At 42.7% G+C, this 17,388-nt stretch overlaps 1 protein-coding gene across 3 annotated transcripts in view; it reads right to left on the minus strand.

Moving 5' to 3' along the window:
• LOC115463549 (RNA exonuclease 1 homolog) overlaps nt 1–16,942 on the minus strand; it is a 307,692-nt gene extending 290,750 nt beyond the window's left edge. For all 3 annotated transcript variants that reach the window (XM_030194179.1, XM_030194180.1, XM_030194178.1), the window contains exons 1-2: nt 16,639–16,942; nt 9,095–10,497 (exon numbers count right to left, since the gene is read on the minus strand). In XM_030194179.1, the coding sequence (XP_030050039.1) occupies nt 9,095–10,497; nt 16,639–16,840 (1,605 nt within the window). In that variant the 5' untranslated portion in view covers nt 16,841–16,942. The remainder of the gene's footprint in view (nt 1–9,094; nt 10,498–16,638) is intronic.
• Nucleotides 16,943–17,388: the final 446 nt, after the last annotated feature.

The following is a 17,388-nucleotide window of genomic DNA, read 5'->3' on the forward strand; positions in this document are numbered from 1 at the left end:
GCAGATGCTGGCTGTTGCTTCAGTCTTAGCCTAGGAAGAGAGACGGATATCTTTTTGAGGCTCAGTGAATTATATGTCCTGATCTTCCCCGGTACTGTTTAGCCAGAATGCAAATGTTTACTTAGTGTTATAATTGATCCATTTTCAGTTACTTCTTACTGTTTGCTATTTGCACATTTTTGTCCAACATTCAATATTTTTATGAGAATAAAATTGTTCATTCTGCCTGTCTGGACTGATAAAGAATCCTGGTGCGTTGGGTCTGTGAGTGCTATCTGGGAACTGAGGGACCATTGGGAGTGTGGCCTCCAGTAACCTAGAAATCACTGGGGATAATTTGGGAGCGGGAGATTTGCCCAGAGGCGGATGTGACCCAATAAGTAGGAGGAGGGTGCTAGTGTAGGGCACAAGCGTTAGGTGACGGCAGACCTGAGTTGTGCTGGGGATAGACCCTCTGAGTGGCCGCGGTGTAACCCCAGGCGGGTGGCTAAGCGTTTTGTCATAGTATCTTTCCAAGATATCAACAAAACAGGGAAGACAGGGTATCCCGTTTGCAAGGTTGCAAAAGAAACCATAGTAGATTGGGTGTCTTTAAAGATTGCAAATTAACACTGTCAACTGCTGAGCAAGATGTAAATAGCAGCAAACACTTTGAAATGTCTATATGCAAATGCCAGAAGCCTAAGAAATAAGATGGGAAAGTTAGAATATATTGCACTAAATGAAAATGTAGATGTAATAGGCATCTCTGAGACCTGGAGGATAACTAGTGGAACACTGTCATACCAGGGTACAAATTATATCAGTGATAGGGTGGATTGAATTGGTAGAGGAGTAGCATTGTATGTTAAGGAGGGCCTTGAATCAAATATATTGAAAATTCTGCAGGACACAAAACACATCTTGGAATACCTATGGATTTAAATTCCATGTGTAAAGGGGAAAAGGCTAGTGAAAGGAGTGTACTACCATCTACCTGGCCAGGTTGATACTGATGTAGAAATGTTATCAAAAATTAGGAAGGCTAACAAACTGGGAAACACAATAGCAAAAGGTTATTTCAATTACCCCAATATTGACTGGTTAAGATTAACATCAGGGTATGCCAAGGAGATAAAATTTCTTAAAATCAAGGTCTGCTTTATAGAGCAACTGGTAAAGGAGCCAACAAGAGGAGGAAAAATTCTAGACCTAGTCCTTAGTAGAGCGCATGATCTGGTGCAGGAGGTAATGGTGCTGGGGCCGCTTGATAACAGTGATCATAATATGTTCAGATTTGATATCGGCCTTGGAGTAAGTACACACAGGAAAACCAATACGTTAGGATTTCACTTTCAAAAAGGAGACTACAATAAAATGAGAATAGTGAAAAGAACAAAAAAAAAAAAACTTGAGAAGCAGCTGTGAAGGTCAACAATTTACATCAGGCGTGGATGCTGTACAAAAACACCATCCTGGAAACTCAGAACAAATATATTCCATGTATTAAAAAAGGAAGATGATGGTCCAAACGACCGTCGGCATGATTAAAAAGTGAGGTGAAGGAAGCTATTAGAACTAAAAGAAAATCCTTCAGAAAATGGAAGAAGGATCAGACTGAAAATAAGAGCGAGCATAAGGAACGGCAAGTCAAATGCAAAGCGCTGATAAGGAAGGCAAAGAGGGACTCTGGGGGGGGGGGGGGGGAACAAAAAAGACTCGGTTGGAGGCAAAAAACATAGTAAAAATTTCTTTTAGGTATATTAAAACCAAGAAGCCGGCAAAAGAATCAGTTGGACCACTAGATGACTGACGGGTAAAAGGGGCACTCAGGGAAAACAAAGCCATAGCAGAGAGATTAAATGAACTCTTTGCTTCTATCTTCATAGAGGAAGATTTGGAAGAGATACCAGTGCCAGAAATGGTATTCAAAGCTGACAAGTCAGAGAAACAATGAAATCTCTATAAAGCTGAAGATGTAATGGCGCAATTTGAAAAACTGAAGAGTAGCAAATTGCCTGGACTGGATGGTATTCATCCCAGAGTACTGATAGAATTGAAAAATGAACATGCAGAACTATTGTTTAGTAATATGCAATTTATCTTTAAAAAGAAGCATTGCACTGGACGATTAGAGGGCAATGTAACACTGATTTGTTTAAAAAGCTTCAAGAGGTAATTCAGGAAACTATAGACCGGTGAGCCTGACATCGGTGCTGAGCAAAAAGGTAGAGACTATTAAAAAAAAGAACAAAATTACTGAGCATATTCAAAAGCATGGATTAATGAGACAAAGCCAACATGGATTTAGTGAAGGGAAATCCCGCCTCACCAATCTATTACATTTCTTTGAAGGGGTGAACATACATGTGGATAAAGATGAGCCGGTAGATATTGTATCAAGATTTTCAAAAGGCATTTGACAAAGTACCGAATGAAAGACTCCAGAAATTGGAGAGTCATGGGATAGGAGATAATGCCCTATTGTGGATTAAGAACTGGTTAAACGATTGTAGGGTTAAAAGGTCGGTATTCTCAGTGGAGAAGAATAGATAGTGGGTTTCCCCAGGGGTCTGTGCTGGGACCGCTGCTTTTCAACATATTTATAAATGATCTAGAGATGAGAGTAACTAGTGAGGTAATTAAATTTGCTGACAACAAAGTTATTCAAAGTTGTTAAATCGCAAGAGGATTGTGAAAAATTACAAGACGACCTTATGAGACTCAGCATCCAAATGGTAGATGATGTTTAAGGTGAGCAAGTGCAAAGTGATGCAAGTGGGAAACAGAATCCCAAAACTATAGCTATGTAATGTAAGGTTCCACATTAGGAGTCAATGACCAGGAAAGGGATCTAGGTATCATCGTTGATGATACATTGAAACCCACTGCTCATTATGCGGCAATGGCTATGAAAGCAAACAGAATGTTAGGTATTAGGAAAGGAATGGAAAACAAAAATGAGAACACTATCACTCTATGGTGTGACCGCACCTCGAATATTGTGTGCAATTCTGGTCACCGCATCTCAGAAAAGATATAGTTGAATTAAAAAAGGTAGAGAAGGGCAACGAAAATGATAAAGGGGCTAGAGCTTTTCAGCTTGGAGGAGTGGCCTAGTGGTCAGGGTGGTGGACTTTGGTCCTGGGGAACTGAGTTCGATTCCCGGCACAGGCAGCTCCTTATGACTCTGGGCAAGTCACTTAACTCTCTATTGCCTGCCGCATTGAGCCTGCCATGAGTGGGAAAGCGCGGGGTACAAATGTAACAAAAATAAATAAAAATTAAAAAAAGACAGCTCAAGGGAGATATGATAAAATAATGAATCGCTTGTTTACTCTTTCCAAAAATACTGGGACTAGGGGCACGCAATGAAGCTACAAAATAGTAAATTTAAAACAAATTGGAGAAAATATATTTTCACTCAACGTGTAATTAAACTCTGGAATTAGTTGCCAGAGAATGTAGTAAAAGCAATTAGCTTAGCGGGGTTTTAAAAACTTTGGATAGCTTCCTAAACGAAAAGGTCATAAGCCATTATTAAACTGGAAAATCTACTGCTTATTTCTGGGATAAGCAGCATAAAATGTATTGTACTGGTTTGCTAGGTACTTGTAACCTAGATTAGCCACTGTTGGAAACATGATGCTGGGCTTGATTGACCTTCAGTCTGTCCCAGTATAGCAATACTTATGCTCTTATTAAAGGCATTGGAGAATACACATACAGAAATCCCTCCCCCCATGAATGAGGAAGGCATCCAAGGCTAGGCTGACGTGGTATGCTTATCTAAAGCAGAGGGGCTTTGTTGTAGTGAGTAGCAAAGATCAAAGAGCAGCTCCACTCTTGAAAGATCTCCTGGGCTACACCCTCAAGCAGAGACCACTAGTGAAGCTGCAGTATCTGGACTTGTCTGTCTACCAAACAGTTATCTTTCCCTGCCAGGGATATGGCTCAGAGATGGGCACCTCCACAGTAGTTCCCACCTTCAATAAGAGCACTGCACTTCTTCAGATACCCAGGAAAGTTCAGACTAACTCTAAGGCCTGAGCCTGTAGCACACAAATATTGGGATATTCCGTGCCCCAGAAAAGTTTCCTCCCTTGATGAGCTAGAGATCGAAACCAGTGAGGTCTGCACCAAACCTAATGCTCTTCAAGTTCTCAGTGTCAATGTATCCTCTGCAGGCAGTGAATACGTTTTGAGAATCTGCAGCACCGCCTCAAGCCTTGGCACTGATGCACTTGAATCTGCACCTTCATGTCAGGCAAAGAAAGACTCCATATGATCTTCAAGCTTTCTCATGAGCTGCTCCTCAAAATCTGCCATCGAGAAAGACTGAGGAAACATAAGAGAGAGATTGATCTGAAAACCAGTTTCCTGGAGGGACCAACGTCCTTGAGTGTGAAGCCCATCGACATGGGCTCCCCACCCCAGGAGAGACGCATTCGTTGTCAGCACTTTTTGTGGCTGAGGAATTTGAAAGGGACATCCCAAGGTCAAATTGGATCAAATTATCTACCAATGAAGGGAATGGAGAAACCCCGTGGACAGCTGGATCGCATCCTCTAGATCCCCTGCAGCTTGAAACCACTGGGAAGCTAGGGTCCATTGAGCTGACCTCATGTGAAGACGGGCCATGGGAGTCACATGGACTGTGGAGGCCATGGGGCCGAGCAATCTCAACATCTGCCAAGCTGTGATCTGCTGAGACGCTCAGACCCAGGAAACAAGAGACAGAAGGTTGTCTGCCCTCGCCTCGGGGAGGTAGGCATGAGCAATCTGGGAATCCAGCAGAGCTCCTATGAATTCTAGTCTCTGAACTGGGAGAAGGTGGGACTTTGGATAATTTATCACAAACCCCAGTAGCTCCAGGAGTTGATAGTCATCTGCATGGACTGGTGTTCTTCACCAGCCAATTGTCGAGATAAGGGAACACATGCACTCCCAATCTGCGCAACGACGCCGCTACAACCGCCAGGCATTTTGTAAACACCCTGGGTGCAGAGGTGAGACCAAAGGGTAGTACACAATACTGAAAAAGCCGTGTCCCCAGACGGAATCGAAGATACTGCCTGTGAGCTGGTAGTATCGGGATGAGAGTATAGGCATATTTCAAGTCCAGAGAGCATAGCCAATTGTTTTTCTGAACCATGGGAAGAAGAGTGCCCAGGGAAACCATCCTGAACGTTTCTCGGACCAGATATTTGTTCAGGGCCCTTAGGTCTAGGATGGGACGCATCCCCCCTGTTTTCTTTTGCACAAGGAAGTACCCGGAATAGATTCCCAGCCGTCTTGCCCCAGTGGTACGGGCTCGACCACATTGGCGCTGAGAAGAGCGGAGAGTTCCTCTGCAAGTACCTGCCTGTGCTGGAAGCTGAAGGACTGAGCTCCCGGTGGACAATTTGGAGGTTTGGAGATCAAATTGAAGGAGTATCCTTGCCAGACTATTTGAAGAACCCACCGATCAGAGGTTACAAGAGGCCACCTTTGGTGAAAAAATTTTAACCTCCCCCCGACCGGAAGATCATCCGGCACGGACACTTATTGTGGCTATGCGCGCCTGGAGCCAGTCAAAAGCCTGTTCCTTGCTTTTGCTGGGGAGCTGCAGGGGCCTGTAGAGGCGCACGCTGTTGATGTGATCGAGCGCGCTGGGGTTGAGCCTGAGCAGGCTGGCTGGAAGGTGGATTGTATCTACGCTTAGAGTAAGCATTAGGGAGCATTCCTCCTTCCCCCGTAAAAACGTCTACCTGATGAGGTAGGTGCTGAAGGCGCCAGGTGGGAGTTTGTCGAATGCGGTTTCCCACTAGTGGAGCTGCTCTACCATTTGCTTGACTTTCTCGCCGAAAATATTATCCCCCTGGCAAGGAACATCTGCAAGCCGCTGCTGGACTCGATTGTCTAGGTCAGAGGCATGCAGCCATGAGAGTCTGCGCATCACTATACCCTGAGCAGCGGCTCTGGACACCACATCAAAAGAATCGTAAGTACCCCTGGACAGGAATTTACGCTGCTTGACCACCTCCTGAAAAGGCCTGGCCTGCTCCGAAGGGAGCTGATCGACCAGGTCCATCAGTTGCTTCACATTATTCCACAAGTGAATGCTTGTGTAGAGCTGGTAGGACTGGATTTTGGAGATGAGCATAGCTGACTGGTAGGCCTTCCTCCCAAAAGAGTCCAAAGTCCGAGTCTCCCCTCCCAGGGGCACCGAGGCGAGATCTCTCATACTTATGGCTCTGTTCAGAGCAGAATCCACAACCCCCGAGTCATGAGGCAACTGGGCCTTCATCAACTCCAGGTCCCCGTGAACCCTATACTGGGACTCAACCTTCTTAGCAATGGTGGGGTTAGATAGTGGTTTCATCCAGTTCCTCAACAGTGTCTGCTTAAGGACAATATGTAGAGAAACAGTGGATGACTCCTTAGGTGGCGAAGGATAGTCCAGGACCTCAAACACCTGGGCTCATCCTCAGTTATCACCGGGAAGGGAATGGCCGTAGACATTTCCCGGACAAAGGACGAGAAAGACAAACTCTCCGGGGGAGAAAGCTTTCTCTCTGGCGAAGGAGTAGGATCAGAAGGAAGGCCACAAGACTCCTCAGAAGAGAAATATCTTGGGTCTTCCTCTGCCTCCCACGAGGACTCTCCTTCGGTATCGGACAGGAGTTCTCTGACTGCAGTCCGAAGCTGAGCCTGTCTCGATGCCGAGGAGCTATGTCCTCGATGGCGATGCCGAGTTGACTCCCGTACCGGCAGCAATGAAGCTCCCTCCATCGACGTCAATGGAGAATCAACTCAGGGGGGCAGCTGAGGCCACTGCCGCAGGCGGCACCGACATCGAGGGCCTCACCACAGGCGGGGGAGCCAGCCGCCGCATCTATCGACGGTACCGTCGACGCAAGCACCTCTGGTACCGGAACAGACGGTCACAGCAGCCTTTCCTGGATCCCTGGAAGAATGGCATGGAGGCGCTCGTCAAGAGTGTCGAGAAAAGCTGTGGAGTCGGTAAAGGAGTCAAGGCTAGAATCTACCGAGGTGGCGGCGGTACCGGGCTGTCCGTAAACCGGCGCATCGACACCTCTTGTATGGAGGATGAGCGATCCTCCCAGCGTCGACGCTTCATGGGTGCCGATTCCCTCGATGCCCCAGAGCTCTCGGTACCGTGACGAGAAGGGGGCCGATGACAGTGCTTCTTTGCCTTCGCTCGAGGCACATCACCGGTACCCCTCGGTACCGACGAGGACATGGAATCCACACGCCTCCCCGGGGTCGGGTCCGAAAGGGGTCGGTCCCGATGGGCCTGTACCGCAGGAGCCCTCGAGACAGATGGAGACCCACTCGATGGTTCACTACTGCCAGCATGTGATGGTCTCTGGACAGCCATTACCTGTGCTCCCGAGGTCGATGCACTCTCCGGTGCCGACATCGACACCGCCGCCGCCGACCTTGGTACCGCTGTCGACGTCGAAGTACCGGTCAAAGCTCCAAACAGGCATTCCTGTTGAGCTTTTCTCGACGCCTGTGTCCGCTTTTGAAGGCTAAGACACAACTTTCACGTGTCGGGGCGATGTTCGGCCCCAAAGCACTGGATACACCACGCGTGTCGGTGCCTGAGATTGCCCGCTTGCACCGAGTGCACTTCTTGAAGTCGCTGGCAAGCCTCGATGTCATTGACGGAAAAAAAGCGGCGGCGGCAAAATCAAAATTCGCGATGGTGCCAGAAGGGCACAAAAAAAGGAAGAAAACCCATATGGGCGGCCAAAATGGCCGCACACGACGACAAAAGGAAACTTGAGGGCAAACTAAAGAAACTAAAAGGAAACCTTTTTTTTTTTAAAGAAAAAAACGAAACGGCTCGTGCACGAGTATGACGGAGAAGAAAAACCCGGCGAAAAGCCGACTAAAAGGCTCTTCTTTTCTGGGGCACAGAACCGACGTAAACAGCAGCTCTTGACCGCAGAAAAAAGAAGACTGAAGCAGGACTCTCACACGACAGCCATGAAGATGGCCGCGCCCGAAGGTTATAGCAACCTTTGTTGCTAGGAAGATTTTCCAGACCTGGGGCTGCCGTGGACGTCACCAATATGTGAGAACAAGCAACCTGCTTGTCCTCGGAGAAAGACAATTACTGCCCGGTTACTGCATGAGACCTTACAGCTAGGTGAATGGCTTGCGGTAAGGTCTCAGACCCAAAACGGACGCGCAGCAATTTTCATTTTGCCACACATCCATTTTCGGTAAAATTTTTTAAAAAGAGCTTCTTATAGGTGTGCTAAAAAATAATTCTGCGCGGGCTCAAAACATACGTCTGCACTACCGCAGGCCATTTTTCAGCACACCTTAGTAAAAGGCTTTTTCATGTCCAATTAGAAGAGAATGCGCAAGTATCAACAAGCTCTCCAAAGAATGACAAATTTATTCCCAAAGAAACCTTTATCAAAATTGAGTTGCATAAACTGGAAAGATAAACATTTATATTTTTCATTTATTTCTTACTATTCCGACTAGTATCAGTTTCAAAATTTTTTGTGTTCACTCAAACCTAAACACAATCTACTACTACTACTACTACTATTTAGCATTTCTATAGCGCTACAAGGCGTACGCAGCGCTGCACAAACATAAAAGAAAGACAGTCCCTGCTCAAAGAGCTTACAATCTAATAGACAAAAAATAAATAAAGTAAGCAAATCAAATCAATTAATGTGAACGGGAAGGAAGAGAGGAGGGTAGGTGGAGGCGAGTGGTTACAAGTCAAAAGCAATGTTAAAGAGGTGGGCTTTCAGTCTAGATTTAAAGGTGGCCAAGGATGGGGCAAGACGTAGGGGCTCAGGAAGTTTATTCCAGGCGTAGGGTGCAGCGAGACAGAAGGCGCGAAGTCTGGAGTTGGCAGTAGTGGAGAAGGGAACAGATAAGAAGGATTTATCCATGGAGCGGAGTGCACGGGAAGGGGTGTAGGGAAGGACGAGTGTGGAGAGATACTGGGGAGCAGCAGAGTGAATACATTTATAGGTTAGTAGAAGAAGTTTGAACAGGATGCGAAAACGGATAGGGAGCCAGTGAAGGGTCTTGAGGAGAGGGGTAGTATGAGTGATGTTCTTAGAACATACTGTACCTGCTTAAGTATTTCTTCCTTCTGTAATTTGCTTTCAGTAAATTCATTAAAAATTCGGAGACATTCTTCCATGGGATCATCTGAATCAGACACTTCCGCATCATGATCAGAAACATCTGTGGTGTCTCCAGGTGAGGAATTCAACACAATGATTTCATTTTCTTTGATTTTTGCACATAAAGCACCATTACTATCCTTGTTATACAAGTTATTTGTCACCTCTGTTTCACAAGGAACACCGTTAAAGAAAGTTGTCTGGTCTGCTAAAGATGAGGTTTCATTGATATGTGTATTATCCAGTATTTTAGCTTCTACACTTCCTTTCTTAGCATGAACTTTTTCTAAATCTAGAACTCTTAAATCAGTGCGCGTTTGTGATGTTCCCTCTTTAGAACAGTCTTGATATGCATCAATTTTTGGCTTTGTGCTATTGCAGAAGTTTTTATGCCCTGTTTTTGGTTGTTGAATATCAGTTTGTGCATATTTTGGTTCATCATATTCACATTTACCTTTCTGTGCATCTGTACTCATGTTGTATGCTAAGCACATGTTACTGATTTTAGGTATGGGGGAATGTTCTCTATTATCAGAATTAAAATCACTTTCTGTAAAAGTGTTGGTCTTCGCAACACTTGATAGAAAAATATTTTGAGTCAATGGCATATTTTGCCGTTTCTGAACTACAACTCTTTTGTTCAAGTCACTGTAATCATTTGGTCCAGAGTCAATGTTTTTCTCCATTTTGTTATTCTCTATCACCTTCACAGACTCTTCCTGTGAATTATTTTTTGGAGGATTTTCTTCATACACAGGATGACACTCTTTCCCCCTCCGATTCCAGTCAGCGTTCTTCTTTAGTCTAGGTTTCTTAGACATAGGTTTTAATGGTGGGACATCAATAACAAGAATATCATCGTCAGATTCTTGAAGATTTATTTCAAGCTTGACTGGTGACGCAGTTCTTGGTCTTTTATGTGTAGAGCTGCCTCCGTTTTCATGTCCACTCATTTTCGAATGCTTAGGCAACTTCTCATTTTCAGCCTCTTTTTTAGTCAAGGAATTAAGAAGGCCTGCAGAGTAGTTGAGCAATGGGTCGTATTCCAGGTCAGTTGCTGGACAGCGGTGATCAACAACATATTTCTCATTAGAAACTGAGTGAAGGCGTTTCCTAGAAGAGGAAGTTGCATTATGATTGCCTTTTGAATCTCCAATATGCTGTTTATCCATACGGCATGGCCGATTTCCATTTGTGTCATTCAAATTAGTACTGACACTGCTATTTTCATCATTTTTTGTCACCTGCTTGTACAGAGAAAGTTTCTTCTGCTTCTCTTCCATTTCTGTCTTCACTGTCTCAATTTCTTTATTGATTCGTTCAAGTTCCTGCATGTTTTTGCCCAGTTCTGTTAACAGAAAAGTAATTAGTTAAAATGTGCAAAATGCTTTGTCTAGTACAACACAGACATTTAAGGATTTTCTAAGCCATCATGCAGTGCATCCACTTTCTGCGTAAGCCCTAGATTGCTCTATTAAATGGAAAAAAAATCAGCACCTAATTTCTTCATACTTAAAACTGTAATTTTTTCAAGTCAAAACTATTGATAAATATCTACATACACTGAAATATTGGTACAAAATATTTTACACAAATAGAAGACTGCCTGCGTATTTAAGTGACATTGCAAAAAAAAAAAAAAAAGCTGGTATGGGAGGTTAACATGAACTCAGAATATGGCTACCTGATCTATTTGCTAACCATAAGACTAAACAGAAATTGTTATTCTGCGCCTTTGTTTCTCTTTCCCCGTTATCTTCATAGACCACAAAAATGTCAGCAAGCATGCAAAACATAGCTGTTCTCTACAGAGAAAGTGGTGCTGGCCATGATGCCTACTATTGACAATGCCATACTGCCAGAACTTAATTTAAAATATGTTACAAGTAAATCTGGACAGCACAAGTGATATCAAAACCAAGCTTAGCACTGAAATATAAAAAAGCTGCATTCTCACAAATACATTTAACCACAGAGCAGCATCTGACAAGATGTTGAGAACAAGTTAAAGAAGCTAGATATTTTGTTAAGGGATCTTGAAAAATTTGGCTACTTGCAGCCAGTGCAATATGATGATTCTGTTTACCTGAAAAACACGAAGACCCCTATTATACAGCATCTTGAAAATGGATATATCCCAGTGGTTGGGCTTTTATTTTGACAGGCTGCTTAAAACCTGAAAAAGCTCACTCAGAACACTTGCTACCAAATAGGTGAAGCCCAGACATTAAGACATTTCACTTTACACTACAAATTCTACTTGCTACCAATGCCAAAAATCACCCCTGAAAATGGATGACTGAAAACCCTCATAGTATATGATTTAGTTAAGACCACAGTGCAGAACAGTAAAAATTGTCTGGACATGAGACAACTAGTCAAGGCCATTAGAATAAATATGGTCTGCTATATCTTGTAAGTCAGTCCACAGGTGACTCAACATACAACTAAAAATTCTAATAAGCCTTTAGACTTCCAGCAAATCTTGACAATCTGGTACTACAAACAGAACGTCATAACATCTTTCACCCTAATATGACTGGTAGGAATTATACAGACTTGCTCTCTAATCACACACTCGTCTAGAGCTCCCTTTAATGGTACCCTCGTCTCCTAACCTTTTATTTCCTCTGTGGCATAGTGGAAGATTGATCAATCTTCAAGCCCCTATCCTCAGAATCAGGTGGACCCATTTGAATTTGTTCATTGCTTTCAATTTAAAAAGCTCCTTTCTTCTTTTTGGTTGATTTTTAGGGAAACGATACAGAAACCAGAGGCATTTTTCACTTCTCCAATTTCTGTATTTTATTCTTTTTAGCAATGGCTTCAAGTCTTCCAAAATTGTATGTAATGTTAAAAAAAGACAGGGCTGAGTTACCCCATGTGGTGTCATAGGGTGTATTAAATCTGATAGTTACTTAAAAAAAACAAAACCAAACATACACCCCTCACTTGCTGGTGAAAATCTCAGACTAAAGCATTGTGCTTCTTCACCTACATTAAAAGTGTGTGTGTTTTATTCAGTTGGGGGTTTTGTCTTCTCCTCACAGGCACACTCCCGGGAAAGTGGATTAGGATCCACATTGGGATTTAAGAAGGTTGACATTTTTAACATTTGTGTGTCTACCACCACAGGGTTTTTCTCAGCAGCTAGTAAGGAACTAATGGCATCTAACTCCCCCCCCCCCCCCAAAAAAAAAAAAAAATTATTGGGGATTTCAACTTGGCACTGGACCCAATTACACTTCCAGCCATGATCCATCCATCCCTCCCCTCCTCCCTCAAAGAGAGCAATAAATACTCAATTATGGCTAAAAGTAGGATTATTTCCAAATATTAAAGGCATTTGCCTTTGCTCCAGGACAATAGTTGCATGGTTGGATACTCATTATGGCTTCAGAAAGGAGACAATGGCTTTGAGTCTGCTCTGGCAACTTAATCCAAGGTAACAAATAGCTTTCATAGATGAGGAAAAAATCATCTAATACAGCAGACCAGTTTCAAAACTGAGTCTGGGGATATGCCTCCTGTCATAAAAGGGGAAAGTTTTTGCTGAATAGAAACATCCACTTAGCCGAGCAGCTAAAATTAGAAAAGGTAATCTCAGATCAAAGTTATATAAAATGTCAACCCCATCCCAAAGATTCTCAAACTTCAATATATAATCCAAACTGCAGCAAACAGCATTCCTATTATGTGAACAGTTAACAGAGCTAGAATTTATGATCCTTCAGTTACTGACTCAGAAAAGGATGCCCTCCCTTAAAGAATTTGCAGATAAAATATAAATCAGCATGATAGTGTAAGCCAATTTTAGATCCTGCCACGCCTCATTATATTACCTTAAAACAAATAGCTCAGGACCAGACCTTGCTGCACTCTTTGCCTTTATGCCTTTTGAAGGACCCCCAACACAGAGAGCAGTCATTTTAAAAGCACCTATATAGGATGAGGAAGTTACCCAAGCAGGCTCAGATAGGCTTCCTAAAGACTTTAATGGCTATTTGTTGATTTGGCCCCCAAATTACAGAGAACATTTAACAAATTCCACAGAGTCCTGCCACAAAATGTTTCTAATATAGTGGACATAATACTAGATAAACATTAAGGGGCTCATTTTCAAAGCACTTAGCCTTACAAAATTCCATAGTAACCTATGGAACTTTGTAAGGCTAAGTGCTTTGAAAATACGCCTCAAAGGATCCCACCTTGGTACATAATTACTGCTTCATCCCTCTTCTGAATAGAGATTACAAAATGTGTACATATTCTTGAGCTCAGACTTAGGGCCCTGTTTATAAACCGCATTCTAGGTGCCATTAGCATCTAACACATTAGACGTGTACGCGCCTACAATATCCCTATAGGCGCTTACATGTTTAGTGCGTGTGCTAATTGTAGGTGAGTGCTATTATTGAAAAAAAGAGGGGTAGGGTGGTCCCCTTACCTTGCAAAATATAACACGCAAGCAGTGGTATTTCAAAGGGTATGAAGTCTATTTCTACTTTGGGTAAGCCAACGTATATAATAACATTACAATAATCCAATCTGGAACCTAAAAAGGCATGAAAAAGTATGGGGTGACAAAGTCAAGGATACCTCAAACAGATTTCAATATATGCAGGGTAGCAAACCCAAATTTCAAGAACAATTAAATATGAGCAGAAAAGGTCAACTTTAAAATAAAAAAAATTACACCTAGATACCTAAATTGGGAAACTGGATGACCTGGAGTGCCAAGTAATACAGGGACTATGGAAAGTGTTTGTGGGATGGGGGGGGAGGGGGGGGATGCATGACCAGTAATCCAGCAGGCCATGGTTTGTTTGGATTGAAGACAAGGTGGTACTCTTTCAACCATACAGAAAGATAGTCTACACATTTCTGAAGTAAGGATGTGTCCGGAGAACTATTTGAAGTATAATAAAGAATGAAGACAAGGTGGTACTCTTTCAACCATACAGAAAGATAGTCTACACATTTCTGAAGTAAGGATGTGTCCGGAGAACTATTTGAAGTATAATAAAGAATGAAGACATCATGTACGTAAACACAGCAACTCAACCCTGCTTTGTGAATCAGAGACAAGTGGACAAGTAAATGATGAATAAAATAGGAGCAAGAACAGAGCCTTGCAGGACTCCACAAGGCGAAGGATGGGACTGGGAGCCGAAGGGAATGAGGAGGCACAGACTCAGGAAAACCCTTCCCTTACAGCTACCCATAAGGAAATACCAGATGCTTTCAACCAGCTCTCATAGTACAACAGTTCTTTGCTTCACTCAGCTTTCTTGCCTTCTCCATCCCCCATGAGCCTAAAAGCATTTTTAAAAGAGAAGTTGGGGAGATTTCTAAAGATGCAGTGTAAGTCTTGGACAGCCTGGTGGGCCCAATAGTCTGATACCGCAAAGCCATCGGATATAGAACACATTTAACTGATTGACAGGACAACACATGAAACAGAGCAGCAAGGCTGCCAAGGAGACAGAACCCTGTCAGCTAAAGACAAGCAGCAGATGCCAGTGGCAGGAAAATAAATATGGAGCAAAGGGAGAAAGATCAAACTCCCTTATTTTTCAAAATGTCCCATCTAATATCAGTTAACATATTAAACTAGCAACCACTACTCTTAAAAACAAGCCACTAACATGTCATGCAACACTGTATATGTTGTGAACCTCAAATTTGATAGTACAGTATCAGTTTTTAAAAGGTGCAATATCTAACTCAAGGAAAATCTACGATTACTTTACTGGGTATAGAGTACTTGACTTTTCCACAACAGTCCCATAAAAAGTCATCAAGAAAATGGAAAGCAAACCCATGACCTCTTCCACCATGCTCCAGATAATTCAAAGCAAACATTGCCGACTAGGAAAGGAAGAAAACATGGGCAAAAAATTCAACAGCCTTTAGCTTTAGAAAAGTTATATTCTTACTCAGAAGAGAAAGTCTGATTCAGATCTGTAATAAAAAAAAAAAGCTATCAAGTTTAATTTTGAAATCTGGAATTTAATTAAGTTTTAATGACTAGCTTTCAGAAGCTAATCAAAAATATTAACTGTCCAATAAGAAAAAGGTACTATGCTATTAGTTTAGTTTATTGATCTTTATATGCATGCCTTCAAGGGGACAGAATTACTGTTACCTTTAATAAATAGGTTTAATTTTGTTCTCAAAATAGCAGGTGGATTCATCTTAATTCTCAAAAAAAAAAAAAAGAAGAATTCAAAGAATTAAGTACTATGCTGACCACAAATGCTTTGTACTACCTATTTTTCTACATGCTGTATCTCAAAACTTACAAACAACGAAGATACACCAGAGAGCAAAAACATCAAAAATCCTTTAAAAATCAAAGCAGACGGGGACAAAATACGTTTCACTCCATCTTCTATGCATTTCATCCTACCACTAGTACATTTTTTGAAGTATAGTTAAATCAAGTAAGATGTAGACTGGCAGGGCAGAATAAGCAGGCCAACTTGAACATCCGTGTTGGTAAAGTGCCTTAAGTGATCTCTGTGGTCACAAAATAAAAAGAAAATATAGAAACATACATTACGTTTTCTATACATAAACCACCTCATGTCTAAATTTCCTAAATAAAAAGTAACACACAAGAATGACTAGTTCACATGAAGTGGATTAAACATAAACTGGGGGGTGGCTCAGACACTTTACTAATCCAACTGTCTTTAAAAGGTACTACGAAACAGCTCTTTTAATATATTACTAGAAGTAGTGCCAGAACCTGTGCAGTGCAAAGCATCCACTTTTCTCCAAGACCAACGGTATTAAAACTCAACAAGTGAATACCTTCCTTTCAGCAAATTATTGAAAACCCACTTATTTAAAAAAGTTTATTCAACTCAATAGTTCTCTACTTTAAACATTCACTCACTTAACAGGCAATTACCTTTAACGTCCCCTTATCCTTTACCATTTGATCTCTTCCATACCATTTCCCTACTTTTCTTTTCCCTTTCTTCTTCCCTGCACCCTTTTCCCACTCCCCCTCCCTTCTTCCCTGCCTCACTCTCTCCTCTCCTTACAACCTACCTTAGTGTAATTATGTTTTATTGTTTTATAATACTTTAAATCATTGTTAACTTCATGATTTTGTGATTTGTTACTATGTAAGCCGCATAGAGCTTGCTATGAGCGGGATACAAATGTAATAAATATGTACAAAGGGATTTTTTTTATTTGTTTTCTTAAAGGGCGACTGAAAGTCATGTTCTTGCAAACCGTTCCTCGAAACTTTCATGAAGGCAGTCACTATTGCCAAATACTGAAACCTATCAAATACTATACAATTTTATATTTTTCCACTGTATTAAAAAAAGAAAACACACAGGAAATACAACATAGAAGTCTGCAGCCCCCAGCTCAATCACTGAAGGCCTACGCCCACCTCCCCAAAATACTTTTAAAAGTCAGGCACGTCCAATCAGCAAACAGAAATGGTCTTTTCGTCTTCTCTCACCCAGGGCTTGCCGAGAACTAGCACTACCAGTACCAGCAAGAGAAGGGCAGATAGCAGTAGTAGCTGCAACAACCGACCGGGGCTCCTTCTTCCCGCCCCCTCGGCTATGCTTATATTGGCAGTAGGGCCGCAAACATCCCCCAGGCGCAGCCCAGTCAAAAGGACAAAGCAAGTCCCTGAAGTAGCCCGCCGGTCGCAACATATGTGGGGCACATACACACAGGGAAAGCCCCCGCGGAGCAAGGAAACTAAGAACGACAGGGAAAACACAAAAAGAATATTAGCATATGGAGACTACATTAAATAAAACAAGCACGTCAGAAGAAAAAGCCCCGGGGGGGGGGGGGGTGTTATTCGAGATTCAAACCGTCCCCATCCAATCCCGTGTTGGGGAAAAGGGCGCGCAAAACCTGCCCAGCAGTACCCGATCGCCAGCCAATCACAGTTGGAGAACGATGGGCTGGGTGGCGTCGCGCGTGCTGCCTACTACCGCGGGAAATGAAAACGAGGCTGATGATGAGTGCTCGTTTAATTGTGATTGTCTTAGTTTTGCCTGCTGGAAGATAGTAGACCCTGTGAGATATATATGGTAATTTTTACGGTTTTTTGTGTGTAGGGCGTGGGGGAGAGGAAAGAAGGAATACTACAGGCTCGGATGGGAAAACCGCGAGTACTCCAAATGTATGGAATCGTTTAACGTGTTTTACGTTTATGATAGAAATGTGGGTGGGACCTGATACACAAAATGCA

The sequence above is a fragment of the Microcaecilia unicolor genome, chromosome 2 (assembly GCF_901765095.1).
Source record: "Microcaecilia unicolor chromosome 2, aMicUni1.1, whole genome shotgun sequence".
Classification (NCBI taxonomy): domain Eukaryota; kingdom Metazoa; phylum Chordata; class Amphibia; order Gymnophiona; family Siphonopidae; genus Microcaecilia; species Microcaecilia unicolor.